Source organism: Mustelus asterias, chromosome 13 (assembly GCF_964213995.1).
Source record: "Mustelus asterias chromosome 13, sMusAst1.hap1.1, whole genome shotgun sequence".
In the NCBI taxonomy this organism is placed as follows: Eukaryota; Metazoa; Chordata; class Chondrichthyes; order Carcharhiniformes; family Triakidae; genus Mustelus; species Mustelus asterias.
Window position 1 is genome coordinate 89,072,311 of NC_135813.1, and position 21,739 is coordinate 89,094,049.

The following is a 21,739-nucleotide window of genomic DNA, read 5'->3' on the forward strand; positions in this document are numbered from 1 at the left end:
AGTCAAAGAGAAAAAGGAAGAATTTGTCAAGGCTGGGAGGCTGGGAACACATGAAGCAAGTGTGGAATACAAGGAAAGTAGAAAGAAACTTAAGCAAGGAGTAAGGAGGGCTAAAAGGGGTCATGAAAAACCATTGGCCAGCAGGATTAAGGAAAATCCCTCGGCTTTTTATACATATATAAAGAGCAAGAGGGTTGCCAGGGAGAGGATTGGCCCACTCAAGGACAGGGGACGGAATCTATGCGTTGACCCAGAGGAAATGGGCGAGATATTAAATAAGTACTTGCATCAGTATTCCACCAAAGAGAAGGACTTGGTGGATGATGAATCTGGAAAAGGGTGTGTAGATAGTTTGAGTCATGTTGAGATCAAAAAGGAGAAGGTATTGGGGTTCTTGAGAAACATTAAGGTAGACAAGTCCCCAGGGCCTGATGGGATATACCCCAGAATACTGAAAGAAGCAAGGGAGGAAATTTCTGGGGCCTTGAGAGAAATCTTTGTATCCTCACTGGCTACAGGGGTGGCACAGTAAGAAGTCTCACAACACCAGGATAACGTCCAACAGGTTTATTTGGTAGCAAAAGCCACTCGCTTTCAAAGCGCTGCTTCTTCATCAGGTGAATGGGATTTCAGTTCACAAACAGGGCATATAAAGACACAAACTCAATTTACAAAATAATGGTTGGAATGTGAGTCTTTACAGGTAATCAAGTCTTAAAGGTACAGACAATGTGAGTGGAGAGAGGGTTAAGCACAGGTTAAAGAGCTGTGAGATTTTGCAAGCCCAGGCAATTCGTGGGGGTTACAGACAGTATGACATGAACCCAAGATCCCGGTTGAGGCCGTCCTCATGTGTGTGGAACTTGGCTATCAGTCTCTGTTCAGCGATTCTGCACTGTCATGTGTTGTGAAGGCCGCCTTGGAGAACGCTTACCTGAAGATCAGAGGCCGAATGCCCGTGACCGCTGAAGTGTTCCCCAACAGGAAGAGACCGCTCTTGCCTGGTGATTGTCGAGCGGTGTTCATTCATCCGTTGTCATAGCGTCTGCATGGTCTTCCCAATGTACCATGCCTCGGGACATCCTTTCCTGGGAGGCCCCAGAGGATTGGAGAATAGCCAATGTTGTTCCTTTGTTTAAGAATGATAGCAAGAATAATCCAGGTAATTACAGGCTGGTGAGCCTGACGTCAGTGGTGGGGAAATTATTGGAGAGGATTCTTTGAGACAGGATTTACTCCCACTTGGAGATAAGTGGACGTATTAGTGAGAGGCAACATGATTTTGTGAAGGGGAAGTCATGTCTTACTAACTTGATCCAGTTTTTCGAGGAAGTGACGAGATGATTGATGAGGGTGGGGCAGTGGATGTTGTCTACATGGACTTCAGTAAGGCCTTTGACAAGGTCCCTCATGGCAGACTGGTGCAGAAGGTGAAGTCGCATGGGATCGGAGGTGAGCTGGCAAGGTGGATACAGGACTGGCTCGGTCAAAGAACAGTAAGAAGTCTCACAACACCAGGTTAAAGTCCAACAAGTCCTGTTGGACTTTAACCTGGTGTTGTGAGACTTCTTACTGTGCTTACCCCAGTCCAACGCCGGCATCTCCACATCATGTCGGTCAAAGAAGACAGAGGGTAGCAGTGGATGGGTGCATTTCTGAATGGAGGGCTGTGACAAGTGGTGTTCCTCAGGGATCAGTGCTGGGACTTTTGCTGTTTGTAATATATATAAATGATTTGAAGGAAAATGTAACTGGTTTGATTAATAAGTTTGCGGATGACACAAAGGTTGGTGGATTTGCAGATAGCGATGAGGACCATCAGAGGATACAGCAGGACATAGATCGGTTGGAGACCTGAGCGGAGAGATGGCAGATGGAGTTTAAACCAGACAAATGTGAGGTAATGCATTTTGGAAGGTCAAATACAGATAGGAAATTTATAGTAAATGGCAGAACGATCAAGAGTATTGATAGGCAGAGGGATCTGGGTGTACAGGTACACAGGTCACCGAAAGTGGCAACACAGGTGGCGAAGGTAGTCAAGAAGGCATATGGCATGCTTGCCTTCATTGGCCGGGGCATTGAGTTTAAAAATTGGCAAGTCATGTTGCAGCTTTATAGAACCTTAGTTCGGCCGCACTTGGAATATAGTGTTCAATTCTGGTCGCCACACTACCAGAAGGATGTGGAGGCTTTGGAGAGGGTACAGAAAAGATTTACCAGGATGTTGCCTGGTATGGAGGGCATTGGCTTTGAGGAGAGGTTGGAGAAACTTGGTTTGTTCTCACTGGAATGACGGAGGTTGAGGGGCGACCTGATAGAAGTCTGCAAGATTATGTGGAGCATGGACGGAGTGGATAGTCAGAAGGTTTTTCCCAGGGTGGAAGAGTCAATTACTGGGGGCATAGGTCTAAGGTGCGAGGGGCAAGGTTTAAAGGAGATGTACGAGGCAGCTTTTTTACACAGAGGGTGGTGGGTGCATGGAACACGCTGCTGGGGGAGGTAGTGGAAGCAGATATGATAGTATCCATCAGTACCTTAAAGCTTACTGAGTTGTGGTCACTGTTCCCGAACTGCTCCCCTACTGAAACATCGACCACCTGGCCGGGCTCATTCCCCAATACCAGGTCCAGTACAGCCCCTTCTCTAATTGGACTATGTACATACTGCTTCAAGAAGCCCTCCTGGGTGCTGCTTACAAACTCTGCCCCATCCACACCCCAGCACTAAGTGTGTCCCAGTCAATATAGGGGAAGTTAAGGGGCGTTTTGACAAATACATGAATAGGATGGGAATAGAGGGATACGGTGCCCAGAAGGGTAGGAGGTTTTAGTTGAGTCAGGCAGCATGGTCGGTGCAGGCTTGGAGGGCCAAAGGGGATGTTCCTGTGCTGTAATTTTCTTTGTTCTTTGGTCCATCGAATCTGCACTAAACACAATCCCACCCAGACCCTATTCCCGTAACCCCACAAATTTACCCTGCTAACCCCTCTAAGCCACACATCCCGGGACACTAAGGGGCAATTTAGCATGGCCAATCCACCTAACCCGCACACCTTTGGACTGTGGGAGGAAACCGGAGCACCCGGAGGAAACTCACGGAGACACAGGGAGAACGTGCAAACTTCACACAGACAGTGACCCAAGTCGGGAATCGAACCCGGGTCCTTGGCGCTGTGAGGCAGCAGTGCTAACCACTGTGCCACGATACTTCAGAAAATTTAAAATCAGAAATAAAGTTGGCGCGGAGCCAAAGAAGACGGTAAAAGATTGGTCACTCAGATAGTTTCAAAGGAGGAGTTAAAGGAGGAGAGATTCAAAGGCTGTATTAAAGGAGGAGAGGTAGAGATGTTGGCACAGAAACATAGAAATATTTAGAGAAGACACACAGAAGGAGAAATTGGAGCTGGGGATGGATCATCGACTCCATTGTGGGGACGGAGATGGGAGTCAGTGCGAGTGGGGGTGGTGTGGGGGACGGTGAAGAGCTTGGAGACTGTGCAAGATTAACAATCATTTAGTCTATCATGGCTTTGCCAGCCAATAATCAGGTTTCAGTCCAATCCGACCTCCCAGCTCTTGGTCCATTACCCTGTAAGCTCCAGAAGTCCATCAGTGTGTGAGGGAGAAGATTTCTCCTCAATTCCTCTCTAAACCTTTCATTTTTTTAAATTTGATTTGATTTATTATTGTCACATATATTGATATACAGTGAAAAGTATTGTTTCTTGCACGCTATACAGACAAAGCATACGGTTCATGGAGAAGGAAAGGAGAGAGTGCAGAATGTAGTGTTACAGTCATAGCTCGGGTGTAGAGAAAGATCAACTTAATGCGAGGTAGGTCCATTCAAAAGTCTGATGGCAGCAGGGAAGAAACTGCGCTTGAGTCGGTTGGTACCTGACCTCAGACATTTGTCTCTTTTTCCCGATGGGAGAAAGTGGAAGAGAACATGTCCGGGGTGCGTGGGGTCCTTGATTATGCTTTTCTGAGGCAGCAGTCAGTTTCACCAATCAGTTTTAATCTTAATGCAGATATGTCCTTCCTGTCTCTCAATGAAATCTCCCCTCAGCCTCCTCTGTTTGAAAACAAACTCCCAATGATGGAGGTCGAGAATGTGCAAGGGTTGTGAATGGGAGGAGTGCAGAGGTCTTGGAGGATTGTGAGGTCGGAGTGGGTTACAGGGTTTGTGAAGGGATGATGTATTGAAGGGATCTGGACGCAAGGACAATAATTTTAAACTTGAAGCATGGGTGGACTGGGAGCCAACTTAGGTCATGGAGTTGATGAGTGAGCTGGACTCCAGCATGGGTGAGGATACAGGCTGCAGAGTTTCGGATGAGCTCAAGTTTATGGAGGGCGGAAGGTTTAAAGTTTAGTTATTAGTGTCACAAGTAGGCTTACATTAATACTGCAATGAAGTAACTGTGAAAATCCCCTAGTCGCCACACTCCGGCGCCTGTTCGGGTACACTGAGGGAGAATTTAGCACGGTCAATCCACCTAACCAGCACGCCTTTCGGACTGCGGGAGGAAACCTGAGCACCCGGAGGAAACCCACACAGACACGGGGAGAATGTGCAGACTCTGCACAGATGTTGGCCAAGAGAACATTGGAATTGTTGAGTCTGAAAGAACCAAAAGGATGGATGAGCTCCTGTACTCACATTTATCCATACATTGTACGTAACCATCTACAACCATGATCACATATTCTACTGTTTTCTCTTACATGCATATATACTAATATATAGATCTTTGATTGATGAGGTGGTCAAGGCTTATGTGAGGGGGCGGGGTGGGGGGGGGCGGGGGGCGGGGGCAGGCAGGCAAGAAATTGGTGATCAGCCGTGATCTTATTGAATGTCAGAGCAGGATCAATGGGCTGAATGCTCTTCTCCTGCTCCTATCATACCCTCTCTTGTTTAGCTTCTTTGGGTGGACCTGTCTTGCATTCAATCCCTTGTGACAGCAAGAACTGGACAACTTTTATACCCACTCTGAAATTGGAACTCACCACATGATGAGTTACATACATGCCAGCCACAAGCTCTAAAGTTTAAAGTTTATCTATTAGTGTCACAAGTAGGCTTACATTAACACTGCAATGAAGTTACTGTGAAAATCCCGTAGTTGCCACACTCCGGTGCCTGTTCGGGTACACTGAGGGTGAATTTAGCACAGCCAATACACTTAACCTGCACATCTTTTGGACTGTGGGAGGAAACTGGAGCAGCCGGAGGAAACCCACGCAGACACGGGGAGAACGTGCAGACTCCCCACAGATAGTATCCCAAGCTGGGATTCGAACCTGGGTCCCTGGCACTGTGAGGCAGCAGTGCTAACCACTATGCCACCGTGCAACCCATTTGTTTGTAAAGCAATAGGCCAACCCATCAGCATTTTAGCACATGTTTTGCACAAACTTTTGAAAGGTATTAACATTTAAAATGAGTTGTTTTACATGAATCTCAGTTTATCCCTTACAGAAGTTGCAAAGATGTTGCTAAAATTCTTCCAATAACAGAGTGATTATCTTCCTCAAAAGTGACTCACCCTGACTATATCTTATGTAAAAACATATTCGCTTCACTCCTGGATGCAGCTGTTTTTTTGGGATAAGGTGGACTTTGCTGGTGTTTCCCAATAATTCCTGACATCGCAACTTTGCTAAACTTTGGAAATAATGGGTGTCCAAAATTAAAATGGTCTGATGCAGTAACCCCAATTTAAAATCACTCCCATGCCTTCAGCACGTGTGAGTGATGGCTAAATCAGGACTGCTGATGTGTGCTTGGGCTCTGCAATCACAGAATAGTTACAGCAGAGCCTATTTAGCTTGTCGCATCTGTGTCACACCTCTGCAAGAGCAATGCATCGAGGCCCTCTCCCGCTCTTGTTCAGTGCACTGCAATTTATGTTCTTGTCAGAGAATTATCCAATTTTCTTTTGGGAGACATGGTTGAATCCAACTCCACCACTGTTTGTTTACCATCCTTTAAATCTGTGCCCGCTGGTTCCTTCCCTTTCACCAATGGGAACAGTTTCTCTCGATCTGGACCCCTCGCCATTTTGAACACCTTGATCACATCTCCTCTCATAAGAACTAGGAGCAGGAGTAGGCCATCTGGCCCCTCGAGCCTGCTCCGCCATTCAATAAGTCCATGGCTGATCTTTTCGTGGATTCAGCTCCACTTACCCGCCCGCTCAACATAACCCTTAATTCCTTTATTGTTCGAAAATCTATCTATCTTTGCCTTAAAATCATTCAATGAGGTAGCCTCAACTGCTTCACTGGGCAGGGAATTCCACAGATTCACAACCCTTTGGGGCGGCACAGTGGCACAATGGTTAGAACGTTGTCTACCTGATACGCTGCAAGAAAGGATGTCCCGAGGCATGGTACATTGGGGAAACTATGCAGATGCTGCGACAACGGATGAATGAACACCGCTCGACAATCACCAGGCAAGACTGTTCTCTTCCTGTTGGGGAGCACTTCAGCGGTCACGGGCATTCGGCCTCTGATATTCGGGTAAGCGTTCTCCAAGGCGGCCTTCGCGACACACGACGGCGCAGAGTCGCTGAGCAGAAACTGATAGCCAAGTTCCGCACACACGAGGACGGCCTCAACCGGGATATTGGGTTCATGTCCCACTATTTGTAACCCCCACAGAGTTTCACTGGCTGTCTTGTCTGGAGACAATACACATCTTTTTAGCCTGTCTTGATGCTCTCTCCACTCATGCTGTTTTGTTTCTTAAAGACTTGATTAGTTGTAAGTATTCGCATTCCAACCATTATTCATGTAAATTGAGTTTGTGTCTTTATATGCTCTGTTTGTGAACAGAATTCCCACTCACCTGAAGAAGGGGCTTGCAGCTCCAAAAGCTTGTGTGGCTTTTGCTACCAAATAAACCTGTTGGACTTTAACCTGGTGTTGTTAAACTTCTTACTAGCATTACTACCTCAGAGTGTCAGGCAGCTGGGTCCAGTTCCGGCCTCGGGAGACTGTCTATGGGTGGCACGGTGGCTAACACTGCTGTGAGGCAGCACCAGGGACCGTGTTCAATTCCGGCCTCGGGTGACTGTGTGGAGTCTGCATGTTCTCCCCGTGTCTGTGTGGGTTTCCTCCGGGTGCTCCGGTTTCCTCCCATAGTCCAAAGATGTGCGAGTTAGATTGATTAGCTATGCTAAATTGCTCCTTAGTGTCAGGGGGATTAGCAGGGTAAATATGTGGGGTTATGGGGATAGAGTCTAGGTGGGATTGTGGTCGGTGCAGATGCAATGGGCCAAATGGCCTCCTTCTGCACTGTTGGATTCTATGGTTCTATGAAGAAGTTCCTCCTCAACTCGGTCCTAAATCTGCTCCCCCTTATTTTGAGGCTATGTCCCTAGTTCTAGTTTCACTCACCAGTTGAAACGTCCCTGCTTCTATTTTACCTCTTCTCTTCATAATTTTATATGTTTCTATAAGATTCCCCCCTCATTCTTCTATCTTCAACCTTCTCTTCTCCAAGAACAGCCCCGGCTTCTCCAATCTATCCACCAAACCAGAATTCCTCATCTCTGGATCCTTTCTGGTGAATCTTTTCTGCAACCTCTCAAGTGCCTTCAAGTCCTTTCTGAGGTGTGCTGTCCAGAATGAGACAAGCCTCCTGTCGAGGATGAGCTAGTGCTTTATAAAAGGTCCATCAGAACTTTTGTACTCAGTGCCTCCATTTATAAAGCCCAGGATTCTGTCTCGTTAAACATTTTCTCTAACCACCCTGTCACATGATTTAGCACTGCTGGCTCACGGGTTCGATTCCCAACTTGGGTCACTGTCTGTGTGGAGTCTGCACATTCTCCCCATGTCTGCGTGGGTTTCCTCCAGTTTCCTCCTGCAGTCTGAAAGACATGCTGGTTAGCTGCATTGGCCGTGCTAAATGCTCCCTCAGTGTACCCGAACAGGCGCTGGAGTGTGGCGACTAGGGGATTCTCACAGTAGCTTCATTGCAGTGTTAATGTAAGCCGACTTGTGACTAATAAATAAACTTTAAACTCAACGATTTGTGCACATAAACCCTCCAAGTGATGGAAGTGTTATTGATGCACAGCAAAGATTGCCCTACCACACCTGCATCCCACTCTCTATGCCCCAGTCTAACTCCTCATATACAATATTCCAAGTCACTGGTTGGAGCTGGGTTTGATCAGCAGCATGCAAGTGAATTGCAGCAACAATCCTGTGTCATGTCGTTCCAGTGTGTGTAACACACATTCAGGTTGAGAACGTAGCCTGATCCCTGATATTCTGTTCTGACACAACTGCGGCCAAATCCAGCTATTAGTCTCATCCTGCAGCTAAATTTCAAACCATATGCGAATATAGACAGACAGCGATGTTATAAAGTGACTCAGTGATGGTTCCATCACACTCAGCAACCCACTTGCTTGCACCAGTGAAGTAACTCAAGTGAAAACAAGATTTAGATTCCCAGCTTTTTAATTTCCCCACAGCCAATAAATCAGATATCTAGATTTTTGGTGGCGGGAATGGGACAGGGAGGCACAGAGAGAGAGAGAGACACACACACACAGAGGCAGAGAGAGAGAGACACACACAGAGGCAGAGAGAGAGAGGGAGACACACAGAGGCAGAGAGAGAGACACACACAGAGGCAGAGAGAGAGAGGGAGACACACAGACAGAGGGGAGAGGGGGAGACACAGACAGAGGGGAGAGAGAGACACACAGACAGAGGGGAGAGGGAGACACACAGACAGAGGGGAGAGGGAGACACACAGACAGAGGGGAGAGGGAGACACACAGACAGAGGGGAGAGGGGAAGGGAGGGAGGGACACAGACAGAGGGGAAGGGAGGGAGAGACACAGACAGAGGGGAGGGAGGGAGAGACACAGACAGAGGGGAGGGAGAGACACAGACAGAGGGGAGGGAGGGAGAGACACAGAGGGGAGGGAGGGAGAGACACAGACAGAGGGGAGGAAGACACACAGAGAGGGGGAGGGAGGGAGACACACAGAGAGGGGGAGGGAGAGATAGATATGGAGGCTTTATACAGTACACCAGAGACCATCATATAAATGAGAAAGGATGTGGAGACAGCTTGAAAGAAACACCAGGCTCCTGTCAGAAGCGACACTGTGGAGAAGTGATAGATGAAATGCTTCCATCTTAACTGCATATATCGTTATTTTTCAATTCTGTTACATTAGGCTGGTGTAAATCACCACGGGGCTGGAGCTATCAGTAACCTGCCACATACAATAGTCAGCACCCTGCACTAAATCAGGGTGCTCCAAGGGTGTATTAACTTTGTCAACAGGAATTGTCGTAACTTATTACAATATATTTTAAGTGAATTATTTGCATTCCACGTGCTTATCCTTGTGAAACAAGCTGAGAGTGAGCAGCACCCATAACTGGAAAATGAAGGCTGGTGGGGGTGGGGTTCAGAGAATGAAAGGGGGCAGAAATGGGGGTGAGGAGGAGAGAGAGAGAGAGAGCGGGGAAGCGGGAGGATGACAAGCAGATATCAGTGGAAAGGAGTGAATTATTGTGGGGAAGGGGGGTAAGAGAAAGAGAAAGAGAGCGGAAACCAGAGCGAGAGAGTGGAGATGGAGATGGGGGAAAAGAGGGCAGGACAAGGTCTACTTCTTCAGCTCCCTCCTTGTACACTCATCTCAACACTGCCCCTTCAGGATTTAAAAAAAATGACATTCAGCAAAGTATTTGGCCACATTATCAAGATTCCAGAGCAAGTTTATTGGTTACTTAACCTTGCAAAATAAGCATCTAAGCAGCGCAACCATAATATTTTAATAACCAATGGGACTAGTTAACTACAGGCATTCTTTCCACTAACTACAACTTAATTTAAATATATTTTATTTTTGTAAAGTAGGATGTTAAGAGTTGCACATTGGATAAAAGCAAATTACTGCGGATGCTGGAATCTGAAACCAAAAGGGAAAATGCTGGAAAATCTCGGCAGGTCTGGCAGCACCTGTAAGGAGAGAAAAGAGCTGAAGTTCGAGTCCAGATGACCCTTTGTCAAAGCAAAGAGTTGCAGTTTACATGCGGGCAGCACGGTGGCACAGTGGTTCGCACTGCTGCCTCACAGCAACAGGGACTTGGGTTTGATTCCCTGTTTGGTTTACTGTCTGTGCAACATCTGCACATTCTCCCCGTGTGTGTGTGGGTTTCCTCCGGGTGCTCCAGTTTCCTCCCATAGTCCAAAAAGACGTGCTGGTTAGGTGCATTAGCCATGCCAAATTCTCCCTAGCGTACCCCAACAGGCGCCGGAGTGTGGCGACTAGGGGATTTTCACAGTAACTTGATTGCAGTGTTAATGTAAGCCTACTTGTGACACTAATAAATAACTTAAACTTATGTAGAGTCAAGACCAGAAGTAACTTTCAGGTGAAGCGAAGAGGCTGGATGATAATTTGATTAACAATGAATGTAAATTCAAAATATATGAAACCATAAAGCTTAAAAGCAAATAGGAAGTTGAGGTGGTAATAGTGAGACTCTGAGTGTCACTATAGGCAGGATAGCATCATCAATGCAGATATAGGAATTAAAAGCAAGTAACTTCTCATTACAAAAGTCATTAACTGTGCACAGATGGGGCAATGTTAATTCTTCACTCTTCAACCTCTTCGCTTCAGCTGAAAGTTACTTTTGGTCTTGACTCTACATAAGTTTAAGCTTATTTATTAGTGTCACAAGTAAGGCTTACATTAACACTGCAATCAAGTTACTGTGAAAATCCCCTAGTCGCCACACTCCGGCGCCTGTTGGGGTGCGCTAGGGAGAATTTAGCATGGCTAATGCACCTAACCAGCACATCTTTTTGGACTGTGGGAGGAAACCGGAGCACCTGGAGAAAACCCACACACACACACGGGGAGAATGTGCAGATGCTGCACAGACAGTGAACCAAACAGGGAATCAATCCCAGGTCCCTGTTGCTGTGAGGGGCAGCAGTGCGAACCACTGTGCTGCCCATATGTAAGGCAACATAATTGGTAAGGGGGATAAAACACTTCCTTCAGGCAGCAACGGTGAGGTATTAACAACCAGCACTGACACAAGTGAGATCATCAGCCACATTTCAATGTTTAGCCAGGGTGGATCAGTTTGTTTTCTTCACTATAACCTGCAAAGTTTGACAGGTAGTATATACATTGCAGATGATTCTGTGACTGACCTTTGCAGCTCTGAAAGTACAGCACTCCCTCAGTATCCCATTGCAATGGAAGTCTGGAGTTTGGGCTCAAATCTCTGGCTTGTGTCTTGAACCACAATATTGAGACTCGAGAGGGGAGATGTCACTGACTTGAGCCATGGGTGACAAGTAGAAAGCCTGGCCATTTTAGTTTGACAAAGGACTTGGACATGGAATTTATATTGCAACAGCAGAGGTCTCATTTAGGACAAATAAATAATGGCCATTCCTCCTCCCCCCACAATGTGGTTTAATCCCAATCTCAGAAGCATAGCCGCTGGTTCATCGATCTGAATCAACTCCCTACGCCAACCATCCTTCAGACCTCCCGGAATGAACTGGATAAATGACTTGGGGTTGTTGGGGGGGGGGGGGGGGGAAACGACACACAGACACACTCACAAAGAACACTCATTGCAAGGGAAAACAGTGTACCTTGAAAATTTTAACCCATAACAGGAATATTTTAGGACTGTGACTCTTTTCCCCTGGAGTGTAGGAGACTTGGGGTTGTTCTTATAGAGGCCTATAAAATGAGGGGCAGAGATCAGCTAGTCAACATCTTTTTCCAAAGATAGGGGAGTATAGAACTAGAGTGCTTAGATTTAAGGCGAGATACACAAAAGGGTCCAGAGGGGCAATTTTTTTTCCCACACAGATTGTTGAAAGCTGCCAGAGGTTGTAGAGGCGGTTACAATTTTGTCTTTTAAAAAGCATTTAGACAGCTACGTGGGTAAGATGGGAAGGGATATGGGCCAAATGCAGACAATTGGGACGAGCTTACTGGTTTAAAAAAAAGGGACGCATGGACAAGTTGGGCCGAAGGGCCTGTTTCCATGCTGTAAACCTCTACGGCATTCCAAAATTAGTTTGGGTGGCACACTATGCAATTCAACCAGATTCTACATGAAGTAATGTGACCAGTCTCGTATCAACTCCCTGTGCAATACGCGGTCTAGAAAATCAGCCCGTCAAGAATAGTATATTTCTGCACAGCTCATATCCTTCATAGCCATCAACAGATTTAAAAGGAAAACATTTGGTTGATTGTTAACAAGACAACCCCAATGGTTATTGTAACACTTGGACACAATGTATTTCCTGCTTTCTCTAAAAATCCCCTCCAATCAGATGAAAAGCAAAGCTGAATAATGATAGCTTAGTCGTTTACATCCTGCTCTGAACACCTGCAAATGTTCTGTATAAAACAACCAGTGTAGTCAGCAGTCAAAGTGCCATAACTGCAAGGGTTACCGCATCCTCTTTGGATTTATAATAGCAAAGCACACAAGTACTCACTTGTATTAATGCACACACACACACATGGTCTAGCTATACAAACATTCAAACCAATATCAGATTGACTTGGGTTTGAACCTAGATTTAACAGGCACCTGTTTCAGAAGCTCCGCACTTTGGCAGAAACATGGGACGTGGCAGATGTTCAAAAATCTATTCCGAATAAATAAAAGATTTATTAAAATTGTGACCCAGTAGCTTATGTGGCAATGCTAATGTCGACAAGAGGTCTGACTTTTTAAGCCAAGTTCCTTTAGTGTCTCAATCTGGATAAGCAGGAGTAGAACATGCAGTTTTAAAGCTTTAAATGGTTCGTCCTCCCTGGCCAAAAATAGGAAGTTTATATGTTTAGAAGACATATTTCTAAAGGCTGAGCACATCTGCTTAAATCAGGAGATCTACTTTGCTCTGCTATCCAGAGGCAAATGCTGCAAAGATTTTTATTTAATACTGATTGCATTCATAGAACATTTATGACATACTTGCTTCAGAAATTGTTTAAAAATACAATTAGAAAAACACAGCTGCATAAGTTTCTGTTTACACAGAGGGTGGTGGGTGCCTGGAACTTGCTGCCAGGGGAGGTAGTGGAAGCAGACATGAAAGTGACTTAAGGGGCGCCTGGACAATACATGAATAGGATGGGAATAGAGGGATATGGTCCCTGGAAGGGTAGGAGGGGGTTTTAGTTCAGACGGGCAACATGGTCCGTGCAGGCTTGGAGGGTCGAAGGGCCTGTTCCTGTGCTGTAGTTTTCCTTGTTCTACAAATCAAGATTGGCCCAAGCCATGTGTGGGGGGAAACTCAGGAGTCTTCCTTCACCGGTTCTGTCAGAGGACTTACTGGACTCTTGAAGCCAGTTCCACAAGCATTCAGACTAAACTGAAAAATCAGCTTCAATGGGTTGGATACTGCCTGGATTGCTGAGGATAGGGCCCCTTCCCACCAGATCCCAATTTCTCAACTCTCAAAGGGCCACCGTTCCACCAGAAGACAAAGAAAATGCTTCAAAGATGCTGAAGTTCTCCTTGAAGCATAGTATTGACACCAATGGCTAGGAGGAGCTCACTACCAACCCTTCAAAATGGTTGCAACTTGTCCATCAAGCTGCATCCGATTTAGAATCCAAATGTCTTAACAGTGAGGCAAAAGCAGCAGAGAAATCAAAATCTTGCCTGCCAGTTCTCTCTATCTTGTGCTCAAAGATCAGTGGGTCAAGAATCAGCCTGCTGAATCACAAGTCCACCAATGGCAGGAACACAGGACTGAGTAAGACGTCATCACGAATCGAGGAACAGCTAATGATGATAGCAGAACCCTGATCAGAACCAAGGCATCATTTAGGATGCTGCTGTATTCTTCCACCTTTTGAAAGAGCTGATTAATATGGAGATCGCAACAGAAAAGATACGGCACGGTGGTTAGCACTGCGGTCTCACAGCGCTTGGGACCTGGGTTTGATTCTCAGCTTGGGTGATTTGTGCGGAGTCTGCACGTTCTCTCTGTGGGTTTCCTCCCACAGTCCAGAGTGCTGGTTAGGTGCATTTACCATGCTAAATTCTCTGTGCACCCGAACAGGTGCCAGAGTATGGCAACTAGGGGATTTTCACAGTAACTTCATTGCAGTGTTAATGCAAGCCTACTTGTGACAATAATAAACAAATGATATTCCAGGTGTTAGGTCAGAGATCAGCGTCACAAGTTGTCTGCCACAGTATATTAGACTGGTTTCACACCCCGCAGGTGCCAATGACCATGGTAGTGCTCATACCATGAAACCACTCCGGAGACACTAAGCCGACATTCTCGTGCAGTACTAGCAGCGGGCTGCACTGTGCAAGATTCCATTTCTCAAAGGAAATATTCAACTGCCCTTTCAGATGGATTGAAGAGGCTCCACATTGAAATGGAGCTGGGGAACTCTCCCAGATGTCCGAATTAATATTTATCCTTCGATCGGCATCACTGCAACTAGACTATCTAGTCATCAGCACACAGCTCTGTGGGATCTTCCTGTGCAAATTGGCTGCTGCATTTCCTGCAACAGCGACTGCATTAAAAAAAAAGATACTTCACTGGGTGTAAAGCCCTAAGGGACAATCCTGAGGTTGTTAAAGGTGCTGTAGATAGGTAGCAAAGTGACTATGGAAGGAAATGGATTAATAATTGAGCTGGAGACATGAGCCATCACAGCAGCTTCAAAATAAATCAATCTGGAATGAAAAGCTAGTATCAGTAATGGTGGCCATGAAACAACTGGATTACTGCTTGCTAATGGCATTTTAGAGAACGTAAGCAGCTCTCCATATCAATGATATATTTGTCCGTGTGACTCCAAACCCACAACATGGTCGACTGAAATGGCCCAACAATCAGGCAGTTGTATTAAGGCAGCAGCTCACCACCGAGGGCAGTTAAAGACAGATAAGCCTTGCTGTCAATATCCATATCCTACAAGTAAAATAAATCAATCATCATAGGGGCAGCAAGGTGGCACAGTAGATTAGCACTGCTGCCTCAACACCAGAGGCTTGGGTTCAATTCTGGCCTTGGGTGGCTGTGTGGAGTTTGCACATTCTCCCCATGTCTGCATGGGTTTCCTCCGGGTGCTCCGGTTTCCTTCCACTGAATAAAGACGTGCGGGTTAGGTTGATTGACCATGTTAAATTGCCTCTTAGTGTCAGGGGGATTAGCAGGGTAAATATGTGTGTACAGGGATAGGGCCTGGGGAGCATTGTCAGTGCAAGTACAATGGGCCAAATGGCCTCTTTTGACATTGTAGGGATCCTATGATCCCAAGAGTCAGCAGGGGAGGATGGAGACAATAACTAGGAAAACCAATAATCACAAGTAATAACTCCAAAATGCATGATCATCTGCAGATAGTTATTAACCGCAAGATTTTGGAAAGCAGAACACCTTCATTTGATTAAAAATGCAACCATGCTGCCTAAGGGGAAAAACAAGTATATTTTTAAAAATTAAGTCTTCTCGGACGTCACCCACAGAGGGAATCAATTGTTTAGCCAGAACGGCATTAGTCAGGTCCGAAAGGTTTTTAAATCCATTTTAAAATGTGCGCACACAAAATGTAAGTGCCTGATATTTTTTTTCCATTGGACCATAAGCTACTCGGATCAGTCTGGACAAAGTAGTATTTGAATGATGAAAAATTCAAACTACTGCTCAAGCAAGGTGAAAAGCATCATTGCATTTCATTTTGTTTTGCTCCTGCTCACCAAATTACATCTGTATAAAAATGAGAGAGAGGTTTTAAGGTTTTATTGCACAAGACAAAGTCAGATCATTTCAAACAGAAAGGTCAAAAATTAGGAAAGGCTTTTACTCTGAAGGCTCCAAATACAAATATTTCCAGTCCAGTAACAAATCAAACACATTTCATTAGTTTGTTCTTCAAAGTATTTATACAATTAAAACAGTATCACATTATTAGGTTTGACCAGAAACCCTATAACTTGTATGACAAGGAATTGCCCTTGTAAATGTTGGTACAATGTATTCCAGGGGTTTGTACTTTTCGCCTATTAAATTTTTTATAGAAGGCACTCGATTAGCTGTTATATAGCATTTCTATCTAAACACATGTCCACTTAAGGAGTATGGGAATGGCACCTTTCCCAGCTTTGCAAAATGCTTCACTGTTATCCATCTAAACAATGTGTTCAAATGCATTAGTCACCATGTGGAGCAAAAGCGCCATCAAGCTTAGAGATCAAATATCTGCAAATCCTTCTACTACGTGAAAGGAACTAAAACAGCAGCAAGGTTTCAAAATACTTCTGGTATCACAAGCACGCTTGCTCTGACTGGAGATAAATGTGGACAAAAATTGAGTTAAACCAGTTCGCCATGAGTGCAGTCATGTATGTATATTTAGTTTGGACTGAGCAGCAATCCAAACTCGCAAAACCTGCACAATATACTTTTTGGGAGTTGAAAATTCAATTGCCTGCTGATTATATATCATGCAGTATCAGTGCTAGACCACACGTCGCACTATACTAGTTCACAGCTAATTATGTTTCATTGGTTTTTTGAAATAAGCTTCTGAAAGGAATTTAATTGGGATGTATCAATTTCTCAAACCCATCTCAACTCAAACAATGGCATGTTGGGAGAAACTAGAAAAGCGATGTTAACAATTTGGCTATTTAAACTAGAACGTAGTTAATTATGTGCGTAAAATAAAATGTTCACAAATGATTAAATAGTTAGATAATTAGTTAAACATTTAGAACTGATTCAAGAGAATTATAGATGAATGCTTGTGCATTTAGTTTCCCAATTAAATTATACCCAGCTCTTTTGATGTTTGATTTTCCAAGTATTCAAAGGAAGTTAAGCCTGTGCTTAGTTACCGCAGCCAAAAGAAAGTTTGCTATAGTTAAAAAAAACTGCACCCACCTTGTGCAATTCACATGCTGTGCTAACTTATTCTTTTTAAAACAAAAATCATCGTTTTTAGTGTGAAGAAAGAGAATTTGTGTGAAACATATTTCTAATCCAATGTCCAGCCGCAGACAAAAATACACTGGATGCCTCAACTGCTAATTTTTTCTGACTGCAAATCCTCAGCAAGTGCTACACAGGAAATGCACTCTATTGCTAAAGGGGCTTTGCATGGGTTTCAGATATTTTAGCAAGGATCTATTTACTGCATTTCCCCCAAGTCAGACTTTTGAACGCTATGAGAAATAAATCCATCACCTCCAAGGCAGGTTTGCGCTTTGACCTCTTAACCCCAACCCTGACCAGATTTACAAAATCCAATGGATAAAAAGGCAGGTGTATTGAGTTTGTACAAGGCCAGGAAACAAACTTGTTGCGACGACAGACAAACTGAGGAGTCTGCAAGGACAAAGATTTTGATCCTCCAGTGGCTGCCTTAGTCAACTCTCCTGCTTCCACTCACCACCTTCCTGTGCACACCACACTCTTTACACACTTTATTCATCAAAATAGCAACCTGGAGAAGACGGCCTTGCAATAAGAAACACGACTTACTTTTCACTCCTCAGCACTTGGCACCTTTGAGAAAGCAGCTACAGGAGTGGCCAGGTGGTAATAACTACAGCTGCGCTCTAATTCACGGTGTTTCAGAGTGCCTCAGCCACCCTGGTTGATGCTTAAGGGGCAGCATGAGTAGTCCACAACTTTAATCAGCCAATTCCACTGCACACCAGAAATTAAAAACAAAAACCAGAAAGGACATAGAGGCAAAGGCAGCACACAAAACAGAAAGGATGTTAAATGTGCTCTATGGAAAACAGCATAAACAGAGAAGTGAGAAATGAGTACATCACCCTCACTGCATGGCATAGCGAGTGAGAAGTGTGTGAACACAGACACGACATCCATTTCCCTACACAGCATTGAGGATTGTGACTATTCAGTTTAAGATTTCTCCCTCTCCTTCCATTTTTAAACCACTTTTCTAGAGAGACAATCACCTGCAAGTCTGCTTGCATTCATTTTACTGCAGTCAACATGAAGGTTTTGCCTCGCCAAAGGCGATCCTGAAATACACGACAGGAAAAACAGGACTAAAATTAACAGCTTCAAGAGACCCCCACCCAGAGTACATCTATTTCTTACACAGTGAGCTTTTGTTAGACGACAGATTGGACTTCTAAGAACAAATGACTTGGCAATCAAAATATCCCTTAAAAATAAAACAAGCACTGTTTCCATTGATTTAAAAAAATCTAAAGGCTACATTTTGATCTGGATAACTAGCACTAACTGGTGGAAATATTTTTGTTGTTAGATATATTAATCTTTATAAAAGGTTTTGGATATAACTGATGCTACAAGTCACAGATTACCAAACACACATCTGCACAGTATATTCACAATACAAGCTAATCACAGACTGGGCAAGAATGACTGAGCGTATGCTGGAGTTGAAACAACAGTAGACAATATGCAAACCAGCCAAAGCTGACTCTCCACACAGTAACTGAGTACGAGAGATATTCCAGTGAGCTCATACAGGCTTGTTCATACAGGCCTTTCCATCAAAGCTACCACTTACAGCAAAAGCATATGCAACAAAATGCATCCAGGTTTCGCACGCGTATTGATAGTGAAGTTTGGATCACGTTCAATCCTTGCCTTCCATACAAACTGGCGTAGGTTATTGAAAACCAGATTGAACAAGAGAGTGACATTGCTGTGCAACTCCTGCATCACGTTAATCGGTATTTGTTTGATGCAGAACTCCTAGAATGCATAAAAAATTAAATCAGGCCCCGTTGCAATACATTCAGAAACACAGTTAGGAATCGAGTCAATTTCTTTGGGAGGTTTGAGAATGGTTTTCTCTCAAACCCCGTTTACCAAATCACCTGAATAAAAAAAAAGGTGTTATTTCTGGAAGGTCAGTTATTTTCAAGATGAATTTAGAAAACAAATTTGGAAATCCCACGCGGCACTTTAAAGTTTACGAATCTGTCGATCGGTTGCAATGATCTTGGAATCCAGGCGTTCGGTCTTGTTTGTCAAACGATCAATGATCTGATCCTGGTCGTCGATTTCTGTCTGCAGACCAACTGCCAGCCCCTTCAGACGGCCGAGACCAGAGGACAACTCATCTGTGATTAGAGGGGACAGACAGACAGAAACACGAGTCAGGTTTGCACAATAAGAAAGGCGAGTACATTACTGCAACTTTCACAATCTCAAAGTATTTTATAGACAAACAACTTTTGAAGAGTAGCCACGATTTTAATGGAGGAAGCCTAGCAGTCAATTTACACGCAGCAAGCTCCTACACACTGCAAGACAGGCGAACAGCCAATTATTACTTTGGTGTTGGTCGAGGGATAAATATGGACCAAAACAGCCAGGATTACTTGCTGCTCTTCTTCATAATATCACCATGGGATATTTTACTACTGCCCAAGGGGACCTTGATTTAACTTCTGATCCAGAAAGACGGTACCTCAGGCAGTGCAGCACTCTCGCAAGGCACTGCAACGCCAGACAAAATTTTGTGCTCAGGTTTCCGGAGTGAGACTTGAACTCTCAAAATTCTGACTTAACTCAAAAGAGTGCGAGCCACTGAACTGCTGTGGACAAGTCACCCACAAAAGGGAACAAAATCTACACCTTTCCCTTCAGTGATGAAAACCTTAAGAGGGAGCATGTCACCAAATTCAATTAAAATGCAATATGAATGGAGCAGAAATAAAGACTCTGTTGTAAATATGGCATCGTGCGGGTGATGCACTAATTACCCAAGGGGATCATTTGAAATTACATGGGCACGTTTGAACAGTTAATATAAATCAGAAGCCTGCGTTTATTTAGTACCTTATCATTTGATTCATTACTTCTGAGCATAGCGATTTGTGTAGAGAAACAAGGTAGGTTTGCTTACGAGCTAAATGAGCAGCAAGTTAAAGCTGCTTTTAGCTTGGGAGGGACCCACAAGACAACACACCCGCTGCTGGCAAGTGCCCTCCTCAGTGCTTTCCCATAAATGCATGGTAGCGATTGGGAGCTGGGAGCTCAGGACGAACAAATGCATACAGAGTCGCTGAAGCTTTAAACTGCAGTGGCATTTTCTGGTACCGTGGGGTTACGGGCTCCCCACTTGCGCGTCAACAAGCCTTCATACAGCAGGTTACCACCTCGGCTGCTGAGGTTGCACTTTGCTCATTGGGCGGGGAAACATGGGAGGCTCACTGCAGACTACGCATACACAATTCCAAGCAGCCGTTTTCAGAGCTGCACTGGTGTGAGGGCCAAAGATTTGTGCCCCATCTCTTACTGCATTAGAGGGCAGAGGGACAAGGATGCTGAATCATTTAAAATGTTTGCTTGCCAACCTTCAGAATATGATACAGAAGTCTGATAGATACAGATTGGACCAGTTGCCAGCAGTGAAGGCCACTTAGAATCATCATAGAATCCCTGCAGTGCAGGAGGCCGCCATTTGGCTCATCGAGGCTGCACCAACAACATTCCCATACATTTATCCTGCTAATCCCTCTAATTTACACATCCTGGGACACTAAGGGGCAACTTAGCATGACAATCAACCCAACCCGCATGTTCATCTTTGGACTTGGGAGAAGAAAGGCAATTATCATTAAAAATAGAAACTATAAAAAGGATAGACTTTTCAGCTAGTAGAACGAAAACTACAAAAATTCTCTAGGTAGGGTGAACACACAGGAGATCAGAATTAGACCATAACTATCTCGCATGTTAACTCTGAGGAACATAACTAGGAGCAGGAGTGGGCCACCTGGCTCCTCGAGCCTGCTCCACCATTCAATAAGATCATGGCTGATCTTTTCGTGGTCTCAGCTCCACTTACCCGCCCGCTCACCCTAACCCTTAAATCCTTTACTGTTCAAAAATGTATCTATCCTTGCCTTAAAAACATTCAATGAGGTAGCCTCAACTGCTTCACTAGACAGGGAATTCCACAGATTCACAACTCTTTGTGTGAAGAAGTTCCTCCTCAACTCAGTCCTAAATCTGTTTCCCCTTATTTTGAGGCCATGCCACCTCGTTCTAGTTTCACCCATCGGTGGAAACAACTTCCCTGCTTCTATCTTATCTATTCCCTTCATAATCTTATGTTTCTATAAGATCTCCCCTCATTCTTCTGAATTCCGATGAGTATAGCCCCAGTCTACTCAGTCTCTCCTCATAAACCAACCCTCTCAACTCCGGAATCAACCTAGTGAATCGCCTCTGTACCCCCTCCAGTGCCAGTATATCCTTTCTCAAGTAAGGAGACCAAAACTGTACACAGTACTCCAGGTGTGGCCTCACCAGCACCTTATACAGCTGCAACATAACCTCGCTGTTTTTAAATTCCATCCCTCTAGCAATAAAGGACAAAATTCCATTTGCCTTCTTAATTACCCACTGCACCTGCAAATTAACTCCTTGCGATTCTTGCACAAGGACACCCAGTTCCCTCTGCACAGCAGCATGCTGCAATTTTTCACTATTTGAATAATAGTCCATTTTGCCGTTATTCCTACCAAAATGGATGACCTCACGTTTACCAACATTGCACCTGCTGCGGTCCCACAACTTTTACCTGGCAGAAACCTTGCTGTTCTGAAATTTAACGGATCCCCAGTGTCAGTCTTTGGAATGGGATGGGGGAGTTCCAGAATGAAGGAATGCATATGTACACACACGCAGACAACACAGTCTG

At 44.7% G+C, this 21,739-nt stretch overlaps 1 protein-coding gene across 1 annotated transcript in view; it reads right to left on the bottom strand.

Annotated features, from left to right (window-relative positions):
• Nucleotides 1-15,799: 15,799 nt before the first annotated feature.
• snap29 (synaptosome associated protein 29) overlaps nucleotides 15,800-21,739 on the bottom strand; it is a 29,146-nt gene continuing 23,206 nt past the window's right edge. Inside the window, exon 5 of the mRNA XM_078227244.1 lies at nucleotides 15,800-19,148. Coding sequence (XP_078083370.1) covers nucleotides 18,991-19,148 — 158 coding nt within the window. The 3' untranslated portion in view covers nucleotides 15,800-18,990. The remainder of the gene's footprint in view (nucleotides 19,149-21,739) is intronic.